General features: G+C 52.5%; 1 protein-coding gene across 1 annotated transcript; it reads right to left on the reverse strand.

The window, feature by feature from the left end:
- Window positions 1–6,956: 6,956 nt before the first annotated feature.
- On the reverse strand, window positions 6,957–11,243 carry FOXI1 (forkhead box I1). Its single transcript, XM_003981288.4, has 2 exons — window positions 10,129–11,243; window positions 6,957–8,648 (listed from the first exon to the last, which is right to left on the reverse strand). Exons 1-2 carry the CDS (start codon window positions 10,703–10,705, stop codon window positions 8,089–8,091), a joined length of 1,137 nt encoding a protein of 378 aa, XP_003981337.1. The 5' UTR covers window positions 10,706–11,243; the 3' UTR covers window positions 6,957–8,088.
- Window positions 11,244–12,739: the final 1,496 nt, after the last annotated feature.

The raw sequence follows: 12,739 nt of genomic DNA on the forward strand, positions 1-12,739 counted from the left end.
CATAGTTGGGGAAGAGGGTCCTCAGGATCCACGGGGCTCTGGGAGGAGCTGGTAAGTGTGCTGGTCCACACTGTGGACAGCATAGGTCCTTTGAACCCCAAAGATCGTATGCTGAACATCGGTGACGTGTGCAAAACACAGAGGTTGGGGAGAAGTCTGCCATCTCCTCACAGGCAAGACATACGAGGTTTCCAAGGCAGTCAGTCCATCCCAGCAAGGATCCAGAAGGCAGGCAGTGTGCCTGGGTAAGGAATGGCCCCATGTCACTGCCCCAGCCTCTGGCCATTAGATAGAAAGGAACAAACATGTACAGCACGACCTAAATTGTATATCCATTTCCTCACTGCTGGGTCATTACAGACCAAGAGCCGCAGCAGGGGAGCGAGATGGGGATTACTCAAAGAGACAGACTCTCCTGACCACCTCCTGTGTGCCAGGCATTTTCAAATATAAATTCTCATTTAATTCTTGAAGGCTATGGTGATGGTAAGTAATGTCTAAGATTATGAACTTTGATATCCCGACTCTAGCATTTACTAGCCTGTGATGTTGGCCAAGTTACACTCTCTGATTCTTGGTTCCTTGTCCTTAAAACTAGGCTGACAATTACTGAAAAGTTGGTTGTGCAGGTTAAATGGGGTCCTCAGTAAAAAGCACCACATTTGATACCCAATAAATGTGAATTCCTTGACTCTGCTCTGACCTACCAAATGAACATGCCCAGGGCAACAGAAGCAGGAAGCATGGGATAAAGATCTTCTCCATCACCTGTCCTCCAATACTGGAAGCCTTTGCAGACGAGAGACTCATCATTGGCCACCTCAAGGACTAGAGTGTCTGGTGCCAGAGAAGAGGGGTACCTTGTAGTAAGAGTTTGCTAACAAAGGCCATTTGACCTCTGTAAGCAGATTCTTATGTCCAGGGCAGGAGGACATGTTCAGTTGATCTGTCATCAAGGGTTATGGAATGATAGCTCCCTGGGCATAGTGCCAACATTGTTAAGCATTGGAGGGTGCACTGGATTAAATAGCATCCCCCCAAAAATTCATGTACACTCAGAAACTCAGAATGTGATGTTATTTGGAAATAAGGTATCTATAGATATAATTAGTAAAGTTAAGATAAGGTCACACTGGGCCCTAAACCCAGTATGACTATTGTCCTTAGAAGAAAAGGACAAAAAAAAAAACAAAAAACCCACACACAGAAGAGGCCATATGAAGAGGCAGAGATCGGAGTGATGTGTCTACAAGCCAAGAAAGGTCAAGGATTGCTGGTGGCCGGAAGTTAGAAAGAAGCAAGGAAGGACGCCTCCCTAGAGCTTTTGGAAGGAGTCTGGCCCAGCCCACACCTTGGTTTTGGGCTCAGCCTTCAGAACTGTGAGGGAATATGTTTCTGTTGTTTTCATCTGCTCAGTTTGTGGTAATTTGTTATAATAGCTCTTAGAAATGAGTGCAGGTTCTTCTGAGCCACAGAAGGAGTTAGCCAGTTGAATGAAGGCTCAGTGATGTCGTTTAAGTAGGAGGATGTGACTTAGTAATAAAAGCTACTGTCTACTGAGTGATTGCCTCTGGTGCCTTACCGTCTTATTTCATTTATTTCTCATGGCGACTCTGCGGGGGTGCTAGTGTTATTCCCTTTTTACAAGCAAGGAAACTGAGGCTCCAGGAGGAGGTCACACAGATGGTAGATCTGAACCCAGTCTGTGTGACTCCAAGACTGTGTGGTTCGCACCCAAGAGGGGTTCCAGGAGCTAGTGCCACAGAGGAGCGTTCTCAGAGACTTCCTGGCCCGTGGCTGTCAACCTCACTAGTAGCATTTGAGGTCAGAACCTTGGGCTGTGCTTCTTGTAGATCTGCAGGAGGGGCCGGGAGCCTTCCTGGAGCTTAAGGTGAGGGGCACACAAATTGCAAATCCTTCTGTCTTGCCCTAGCACCCGGGTTAGGCTGGCCTCTAGCCTTGCTGCTGCCTCCTGCTGACACTGGGGGTGGGTGGGGCATAAGCTGGGAGAGTTGGGTTCTTTTAAAAACGACTTGTGTTGGCTTCATGTCTTTCTTATAATAACAACAAATTACATTTAAAAAATAGAAAATATAGGCAAGGAAGCGCAAGGTGGGGGGTGGGGGGGCGGGGCAGGGAGACTATAGAACCAAAGAGAAAAAAAAAAAGAAAACTTCGATCCATTTTAAAGTGGTTATTAACCTGATCAGATACCTTTCCAAATCCCCTTTCTTCTCCCCTCCTTCTCTCTGTCCCCCTTCCTGTGTTGTTTTCTTTCTTTCTCACTGGCACTCTTGATCTTTTTCTACCCCTTTCTCTGTGTGTGTTTTGCTCCATACATTTAAATACCCATAGCATATATTTGCATACATAGGGCATGTGACATATGGTTTTATAGCTTGCTCCCAGCCCCTCCCCTTTCAGTGCACCGTTTGCACCTTTCCAGGTAGATCTGCAGGATCTGGCTCCTCCCTTTTATCAGCTATGCACGATCCCGTGATTCTCGCTTGCCGCCGCTTATTTACTCGGTTTTTTGTTCACGAACATGCAAGGTATTCCACTGCTTGACTCAGATGAACCTCCCCGACATGGACATACTCGCACATACAACTGCCTGCTCAGCTTCAAAAATAAAATTCCCAGGAGAGAAATTCCTAGGTCAAAAGAGATGCACATGAGACACTTTCATGCACATTCTTGAAATCGTCCCTAAGAAGATCTCTCCGCCTGTTCTCCCGAGAGTGCGGGACGAGGGCACCTGTTCCCTCCCACGTGCAGCACAACAGCTATCACATGGTTAACGTGTGTGTGGTGGACAGGGCAGGTCATTCTTGCTTTCTTTCACATTTCTTTAATCATTAAACAGACTGGGTGTCCTTTCCTATGTGCGTTATCTATTTACTTTTCTTCTTGGGTGAAAATAGATTTTCTACTGGCAAGGACTTTATCTCAACTTGTCAGAGATCTTCCCGTGTTCGGATTGTTAAATTTTTGACGTGTATGCTGTACTACGTCCCTCCGTGTGTCCCTTTGATGGTGGCTGTGCCATCCAGACACATGCCATTTGTAAATAGTCAACTTTGTAAGTTGTTCTCTTACAGTTTCTGCCTCAGCTGTTGTGCAAAGCAGGGGCTCTGTCTGTGCACGTTCTGGGAGCTCAGGTTGTACCCTAAAGCAGGAGGGGCTCTGCTTCCTTCACTGGCTGCATTTCGCTCCTGCGTGCTGAACCACTTGCATTTCCCTCTCTCTTCCCCCCGGCCTTTGCACATATTCTACCTCTGCCTGAGGGGCTCATTCCTTCTCTCTTTCCTACTGGGGAAAGAGGAGAAATCCTGCTGGGCCTTAAAGACCTTGCCCAAGTGTCATGGACTCCAGTGAGCCTGCCTGACCCCCTGCCCTGTGTTAGGTGCCTCCTCTATGCCATTCTGTTGGAGCACATGCCACAGGGAGCTGTGCTGAGGCATCGCTTGCCTGTCTCTCTGCCCGCCAGCCCACAGGCCCCTTGAGGTTGGGCCCGTGTATCGCTCACTATTAAATCTCCAGACCCCAATGGTCCTCACCACATAGTAGCTGCTCAATAGACATTTGATGAATAAACAAATCCATGAATGAGTTGTAGACCTGCCCAGTGTCAATGTCCTCCAGCCAAAGGCCACCAGGGACACATTTGTGGTTGAATAAGTTGGAGAATTGTGGGCCTCTCAGTGAGAGGGTATTAGAAAGGACTAGGCACTTCAGGAAGGGTGTCAGGAAATGAGGCTTTGCTCTGGCTCAAATGCTACCAGGAGGAGGTGGGGGCAAGCCTAAGATTGGGCATCTCAGTAAATTTTGCCTACAGGGAGGGAAGACCAGACTATGGCTGGCGTTGTAATTGATAAAGAAGCAGCAGCCCCTCGCAGGAGCCAGTATGGGGGACGTTTGGTCATTTTTGTAGCTTGAACACTGTCTATGTTTTGTCTGTGTTCACACACGATTACGGAGGGGCTCGTTTGTGTCTTGATCTGTCCCGGTCGCCGAGTGAGTGGCCCTGCCTGATGCTGATGTTCTGAGAAATTGTTCATGTTCAGGAGAACACAAGCCTGGCTGTGAATACCAGGCAGGGTCCCTGGGTTTCTGACCAGCTGCCCACCTGCTCAGTCACCTGTCAGTGCCACCACTCCTCCCACCCTGGTCTGGCCTCCATCTTTGCCGTTCACCTCATGCTCTTGCCCACCGTCAAGACCTGCTCCTGGACGGGGTTTGATACGGGTGGTGGGGGAGGCATGTTGAAGTGCCAAGAATCCTGGACCACATAGGAAATCAGCACATTTGTGCCCGGACGTGTGTTCTATTATTAACGGGCAGCATGACGTTGGTCCAGCCCTCTCTCTCTCTGAGGGTTCAGTTTCCTCATCTTTGAAGTGATGGCCTTAGGACCAAACTTATTTTTTTTTTTCAACGTTTATTTATTTTTTGCGACTGAGACAGAGCATGAATGGGGGAGAGGCAGAGAGAGAGGGAGACACAGAATTGGAAACAGGCTCCAGGCTCTGAACCATCAGCCCAGAGCCCGACGCGGGGCTCGAACTCACGGACCGCGAGATCGTGACCTGGCTGAAGTCGGACGCTTAACCGACTGCGCCACCCAGGCGCCCCAGGACCAAACTTCTAATAGGTCCTTTTGTTCCACTCTGAAGGGGACTGAAAAACTTCATTATCCTCTGACAGAGGCATGTAAGTTTTTATTCCCTGTTGAAATGAATGGCTTCTGACCTCTAGGGACAAGTGTAGGGGTTAAATACACATGTAAGTGTGTGTGTGTGTGTGTGTGTGTGTGTGTGTGTGTTGAGGGGATGATTTTCTGGCACTTCTAAACCCCACGATGAAGCAGCCCCCATGTTGCCCATTCCTAGGGTCACCTTTCAGTTTGGGAACTTGGGAACATGAGTATGGGGAGGGGGAGCCAAGGGTGGTCCTTTGATTCTTGGCTCTAGTCTCACCTCCTCCATGCAGCCTTCCTCCAACACACAGCAAGCCCTCATCTCAGACCCTTTACTGGTGTTGGTGGCCATGTGGTCAATGGAGAGCCAGACTGTAGTGGGGGGATAAATACAACGTCCAGCCAGAGCTCTGTGCACAGGGTTGAATGCTTGGTGGATGACCGGTCCTCCTTCATCCATCCCTTCCTTGCCCCTTCTCTCCAGCTCTCGTTTCTTCCCAGAGGACGAGGACCAAAAGCGGGGTAAGAAGCAGCCTGTGTAAGCTGACCAGGATGTCCTCTTCTTGACTTGGGCCTCTTGTGAGTCCTTTCCTGTGAGCTCCCGGCCTGCTACCATGAACTCCCCACGTTCAAGTGTCACAGTCCAGTGGCAAGGTCTTTGTGTTGTCACAGCCCTGCAGACATTCCTTTCACTGCCATCCCCACTGGATTCCTGGCTGAAGAGGAATGGAGACTTGAGTGCTGTGGCCTCGATTCTAAACCAGCATCTCCCACCCTGCCAGGCTGGTGTCTCTGGGCCCCTTCCCACCCTGTGCCTTGCTAAGACTGAACCCGTGGCAGGCTTGCTGGGGAAGGGGTGAGGCCTGCAGAGCAAGGTGCCATTATCAATACAGAGGGTGGAGGTGCAGAGTCAGCTGGGGCAAATTTGGTGGCATCTAGTGTGACAGAAAGTCCTGGTCAGGGCTTAAAGACCTGAATTTCAGCTCTGCCTCTGCCCCATCTCCCGGGTGACATTTGTGAAGTCCCTTCTTCCCCCAGCCTCACATTTCCCATCTCTGCAGCGAGGGCACCACCACTGTATCTGCCTCTACCACCAGAAGTCTGGCTCCCTGTGGAAAGGGATACCCCAGGAACGAATCTCAGGGGTCTCTAAAGAGGCCTGCTTTTTCTCTTTTCAGCTTTCCTGATTTTGCTCCCCTGTGACGAGGCTGGGCTTTCAGCACTAGGTGCAGTGGGTTAGAGTTTCAGCCACAGCAGCATTTGAATCCTGGCTGTGAGTCCTGGATCAAGTTACAGAATCTCTCCAGGCCTCAGTTTTCTCATCTCTAAAATGGAGATAATACTGTTGGTTTCATTGGATTATTCGAAGGATTAAATGCAACAAAACAAGCCAAGTCCTAACACAGCGCCTGACACATAGTAAACCTTTCATGTGTGCTGTTATTATCATCATTGTTATTGTTACTGTTGTTGTTTACCACCTGACCTCTGTTACTCTAGGGAAAGAGAGCTCCTGCCGAAGTCTGAGTGGGCAGCTTGGCATGGCTCATGCAGGTGGCCAGGGAGCCTGGGTTTGAACCTTCTGCATGCATGCCCCAGGCGGAGACTCCAACTAGAAGCTTCCAGCTGCCATGGACAGGTCCTTCAGCATGCACTGTGCCAGCAGCGCAGGGAATCGCCAATATACACACACATGGGCTGCTGTGAGCATAAAAGAGCTCCCACCTGCACAGCACTTGGCCAGGTGCCTGCCTAGAGCCCTCAGTGAATCATAGCCAACAGCACTGTTGTCATTGCCACTAGGCGTAGCCATGTCCAAGGTGCAGGAGTCAGACGCCCTGGGCAGGGACAGGCTGTGGACTCCAGGCAAGTGGTTCAACCATCCTGATCCTCAGTTTTCTCCTTTGTATAATGGGACCAGTAGCACCCCTTTCACAGGGTTATGAGGGGGATTACACAGAGCACAGCTATGAGGGTTGCTTGAGCTGCAAAGACAGTCATGCTCAGTTCCTGTTTTGTGTCCAATATGGATGGCTTCCTTCATGCACTTACCCCATCCCTGCAAGTGCCCCTCTTTTCACTGGGGACACTTGTCCCATCTCCACGTTGGTGGCGAGGAAGACAGAATCCTCGACGCCCATTCTTTCTCTGTCTCCTGGCCCCAAAACCTTCAGCTCCAGGCTGCACTTGGCTCCACGATTAGTCGACCAGCAGCTAAGAGACAGGAAAACTCAAAAGGAAGGGACATGCACAGTGTTTTTTGTTTTTGTTTTTGTTTTAATTAAAAAGAAAATAAGAAAACAAAAACACTTCCCAGGGTATGCTGTGATGACACATCACGGGCGTGTAAATACATATAAAAATGAGAAAAAAGTCCCAGGAGCTGCAGGCATGGACCCCTGTGTAGTGGGCTATAGGTCCCTCCCTTGAGGCTTTGTTTCCTCAGACGTTCACCTCTCCCAGGCTATAAAAAAGGAAGCGCTCATTCAGCCTTGTTTCTCTTGGAAGACTCAGCCACTTTCAGCTCACTGGTCCATGACATGAACACAGGAAGCTGGGCTTTACAACATTTTGTAAGTGGACAGTGCTGGGGTGGGGGGCATGGGGTACATGACTCCTCTCCCTGCCCTGCTCAAGGTCTCTGGGGCTGGGGAAGTGATGTCCCCCTGTGGGGAGAGGTGGGACACACTGTCCTTCAGGGGCATGAGCTTGGGCTTTCCTCCTGAATGGCAGCAAAAGAAGTGCTTACAGGTAAGTTGGGAGCCCCAGAACAAGGACTTGGAGCAGGATGAGATGTGCCTGGGGCCAGGGCTAAATTTTGATGGACAGCCATAGGGCAGTGGATGTGCTTGCCTTATAAGCACCTGACACACTGACCTGCCTTGACTGTTCAACCAATTGTTCCATTCCTGCCTTTGTTCACCCGAACTCTGGGGGTCATACAGACCCAGACTTGACTCATGACTCTGTCACTTACTAATCTGTATAATCCTGTGAAGTTACTTAGCTTCCTAGAGCCTCAGTATCCTCATCTGTTAAAGGAGGAGATTCATTTGAACCCCACAGGGTAACTGTAAATAGTAAGTGTGATCATGCCTTTAAAGAGCCTAGCATAGCACCTGGCACATAGTAAGTACTCAACAAATGGCTGCCATGATTACTGCTATCAGGAGCACCAGTATTTCCACTGCAAAGTTGGTGAGTGTGTGTGTGGACGTATGTGAGATAAACAGAAGGTTTACACAATGTTCTAGGGGAAGGATGAATTGCTCTGAGCTTCCTGTGTATGCCTGGGTAGTTGAGAGTCTTGGACCACAGTGATGCTGGCATGGGAGGCCTCAACTGCTTTCCTCCCATGCATGTCCATGTGGTTCAGGAGCTGTTCTGTTCTAAACCTCAGTGCCCTCCCTGGGGTAGAGGACACTGTTTGTGTTGATGCTGTTGTAGAAATGAGGGCTGAACTGGTTGAGGACAGAGCCTCCATAGCCGAGAGCGTTGGTGGGCATGGGGTTGGCCCATTCGCCCCCGCCCCCATGGCTGCTGAGGTTGGTGAGTGGGGTGTAGGAGCTGAAGTTCAGCAAGTTCTGTCCCAGCTTGTCAGCGGGCTCAGGGCTCAGTCCTGGTGTTGCCACAGGGCGGCTCACCGGGCTCGAACCGCTCACATAGGCTGTCATGGTGGAGAGGAAGTTGTTGAGGCATGGGGTACCCGACGGGGGAGGTGAGGACTGCTTCTCTGGGGAGCTCGTGGTGCCTGGTGACGCACTGTCCAAGATGTCCTGGGCCTCTGCGGTCTTCGGGCTGCCCGCCAGGAGGCTGCTGTCTGTTTTCTCCGAGGCCAAGGATCCCGTGCTGGAGGAGACATCTGATTTTCTCTTCCTCTTCCTGCGGAAGTTTCCGTTATCGAACATCTTCTCACAGTTGGGATCCAGGGTCCAGTAATTCCCTTTGCCTGGCACAAAAGTGGGAGAGGTTAAGTAGAGAGATGGACAAAACGCTCTGCTCCTGTTTCTGTGTAGCGTCACAAACTAAACACCAAAGAAACACACGCAAAAGGCAGAACAAAAGGCAGGGAGAGAGACACAGAGGAATAGTGTACAGAAAACACAGGGATCTTTAGCTCAGCTCCCTGCTCACAACTGGGCCCTCTGGGAGCACAGAGGCGTGAGCCATGAAAGTGCTTACAATGCGGGCCTCTGGGAGACGTTCAGGGGCTGGGGGAATGGAGAGGGAGGGGCTCCTTCCATTGCTGACGTGGAAGAAAACTAAGGAAACACTTCAGGGCTCCCTGAAAGTTTTGGGCATGGAGTCCAAGGGTGGACTTGAGTCCTGGCTTTGCTCCTAAGTGGTGGAGGGACTTCGGGCAAGCCTCAGTTTCCTAGTCTGAAAAGTGGGTCGGTTGTACCAGTCCCTTCTTCCTCAGGCTGACTGTGAGAAAGGGCTGATGCTAGACGTGTAGCTGGGCTGCATCACCATGAGGTGCTGTCCAGAGGTAAGGCCTGAGCTCAGCCTGCGGGTGAGGCCAGTCATTGGACTGGACGCTTGCCTTCCCCTGGGGCCCCAATAGTTCTACCCTTGCTAGCCTCGAAGTGGGTGAAGGTGGGGGCTCTGAGCCATGCCCTGGCTTCCTGTGGGGGAAAAAGAATGGACTTCAATTCTGGGAAATGCATAGCTGAGTTTTTAACGGCCCTGTATGGCCATTCTGTATGGCCCTGAATTTTAGAAAGTCATCATTAAAAAGGAAAAGTTCACAGTCTTTGGTGGTAGACAGACCTCCACTCAGCTTCAGGCTCCACGGCTATCCCTCCATTCTGTGTCACCTTAGGCAGGATGCCTCTAAGTGTCAGTCTCCTTATCTGTACAATGGGTTTAATAAGAGCTATCCTGCAGGGTTGCATTAAAGAAGGTTATGTACAGCAGGCAGCACAATGTGGCCCATGCTTATTCAACAAAGTTAGATCTTGTCCGAGAAGGCTGGGGGTGCACTTGGGCTTGGCCTAGTCCAACTCACCCCAAGGACTTTCTATGAGGTGAGGGCTGGGGACTCAGATTAATCATAACAGTTCCTATAGTCTACTGGGTGCTTGTTAGCACCAAAATCCCTGCATACATTATTTCATGACCCCCATCACAGGCCTGGAAAGGAGCCACTGTTATCTTCCCTATTTTGCAGGTGGGGAAACTGAGGCTCAGGGACCTAAAATGCTGGAAGTCGCTGGCTGGTCCGTGGTCCAGGCAAGGTCAAAATCCAAATCTGCCCCCTGGGCTCTCCCAGTCTCCTTCACTGACAACCTTGAGCCCCTTGTCTTGGGGGGACACAGCCATATCAGAACTGTCTAGAATGGGGTGCTGGTTTGGAATGACATGAACCTTCCCTGGGGGCGTCGGAGGCTTGCCCCACCCACTCCACACTGCGCCCGCAGCCCCCTTACCTGGGTCGTCCTCATCGCGGGGCACCTTCTTGAAGCAGTCGTTGAGAGACAGGTTGTGGCGGATGGAGTTCTGCCAGCCGGCCTTGCTTTTGTTGTAGAAGGGGAAGTTGTCGGCCACGTACTGGTAGATCTGGCTGAGGGTGAGCCGCTTGTCGGGCGCCCCGTGGATGGCCATGGCGATGAGAGCCGAGTAGGAATAGGGGGGCCGCACCAGCTTCATCAGCTCCTCCTGCGAGGGGATGGGCAGCCAGCCCAGGTCGCCGCCCCCCAGCCCAGACATGCCTGGCAGCAGCTGCCTCTGCACACCGTAGGCCTGGGGCAGGAAGGGGCTGGTGTTGGAGCCCGACAGGTAGGGTGGCGGAGTCATGGCCGGTCCATTGAGCCAGAGGTAGGGGTTGGGGGTGGCCCCGTACTCGCCGCCCCCCTCGAAGGAGGGGGGCCGCTGAGGGCTGGGCACGCCCTGTGGATGGAAGAAGTTCTCATAGTAGAGGCTCATCTCGGGGGGCTCCTGGCCGATGCTGGGGAACTGGGGGCTGCAGCGAGGTGGGGAGGGTGCCGGGAGGTCGAAGGAGCTCATGCTGGGGCTGGGCTCGGCCGGAGCCACCTGCCTGGCACCTGCACAGGGGAGCTGTCCCTGACAGGTGCTCTGCTGGCCCAGCCTCCCGCTTATACCCCTGCAGGCTTGGCCTGTGGGCCCCACCCAGGGGCGGCCACCTGCTGCAGACCCGCCCCTCCTCCAACAGCCCTGAGAGCCAAGGGGAGGGGGCCTCCTGGCCAGGCCCACTGCGCGTGCTCAGACCGGTGCTGTAGCTGATGTCCACAGTGCCCAGAGTGCCCCTCTTCCTTCTCTCTCTTCCCAGTTCCCCTCGCCCCCTTATCTCTCTCCTTTCTCCTCGTCACCTGGTTCGCCTTGTTTCTCCTTCATTCTGTCTCTCTTCCCGTTGTCTCCTCACTTGTCTCTCCCCTTTCCTGCCCTTCTTTCATTCTTAATGTCCTCTCTGCATCTCCTTCTCTCCTTCCCTCCTTGCTGCCAAATTCTGTCCCTTCTCTTCCTCCCCCTTCTCCGGATTCTGTCTTTTCAAAGCACTGTTCTGGACACCTCTCCTTCCCTTCCTTCTTTCTCTCTCTGAGTTTGTTTCTATCTCTTTCTACTTCTCTGTCCCCTCTTGCTCATCTCCTGTGTGTTTCTGCTTCTCTCAGCTCTCTTTCACTCCTGTCTGTCTCTCAGTTCCTGTGTGTCGCTTTCCCTGTCCCCTGTCCCCTCTTCTTGCCCACCCTGACCCCTCATTCTCCGCCCCCTCACTCAGACTGGATGAGGCACTTTACGGGAAGCCACATCTTTGGGTCTTCTGAAGTGAAGACACACCTTCTGCAGTTTCAGGAAAGAGCCTGGCCTTGGAGAATCAGAAGAGCAGAAAGGAGCCTGGCCAGAGAGGGCAGCTGGTCGGCTGTAGGCGCCCTGTGTGCACCCACGCACACCACCCAGGGCAGGCAGGCTGACAGGGCTTGTGGACAGGCCTGGGGATTGTCCCGGAGGAACAGCAGGGCCCATCAAGACAGTGACCAAAGGAAGAGACTGTGATTGGGCTTCTGGGGAAGATGAGAGAGAACTTGCACTCTGAAAGTTTCTTTCCGCCTGCAGGGGCCAAGCAGGCCCCCGGGCCACTATCTGATCAAAGGCCTTTCATGTTTCAGATTGCAGGGCCCCCCCCCCCCCCCCCCCCCCCCCGAGAGCTGAGGCCTGGAGGAGAGCCCTCCACCCCTCAACTCACCATTCTCCTCACACCATCTCTGCCTCAGGCTCTCGAAGCGGGAGTCCAGCTCTCCCTGCTTCTCTGTGTTACGGTCGGTCCCTCTCCTCCCTGGGCTTCCTTCTCCTCCTGGAACTTAGAGATGGCTTGCCCCAGGCTTCCTTCATCCCAGGCAGGCTCTCAGCTTGAGGGGAGGGGAGTGGGCCCCTTCTCAGAGGGTAGGCAGCTGTCCCTGAGCAGGCTTTGGTACAGCCTGAGTACTTCTCTCTTGGATCAGCAGATTGGAAGAAAGTTCCAGTCCGCTTTCGCTGGTCACCACCTCCCTCCTGCCCTCCTACCTTCCTTCTCCCCATTCAACTTTGTCTCACTCCTCCAGACCCCATGTGCCTGAGGGGGAAGAAGGAGGTCACTTCCTGTGTTAGCTGGAGGGGCCGCCTCTCAGGGAATCCCCCCTTCCCCGGCTGTCTGCTCTCCTCTACAGCTGTGTCAGGAGACTGACGTGTGGGAAACCTGAGGGCCATGGAATGCATCTCGTTTGCAGCATATTAGTGCTCGGAGGATGAGTTCAGGTAACTGGATGGGAGGGGTCCTCCCAGGTCCTGAGAAACCACCTGTCCCCACTGGGGAACAGTGGATGAAGTGACTCCAAAAGGGCTTGTCTGCCCAGGTTAGGCATGGGGTAAGCATACTGCGCCTTCTCTCAGAAGAGTAAAGCAAAGGAGGCCCCATCTTTGTTTCAAGTTTCTCTGCTGGGCCTGGCTTGCTGGTGTGTGTGGGGGGGGGGGGGGGGGGGACATGACTCTTTAAGAAACAGTCACATTAGAGACCACCAATACAGACCCCAGGTCTGATGGTATAGC

This window comes from Felis catus, chromosome A1, assembly GCF_018350175.1.
Source record: "Felis catus isolate Fca126 chromosome A1, F.catus_Fca126_mat1.0, whole genome shotgun sequence".
In the NCBI taxonomy this organism is placed as follows: domain Eukaryota; kingdom Metazoa; phylum Chordata; class Mammalia; order Carnivora; family Felidae; genus Felis; species Felis catus.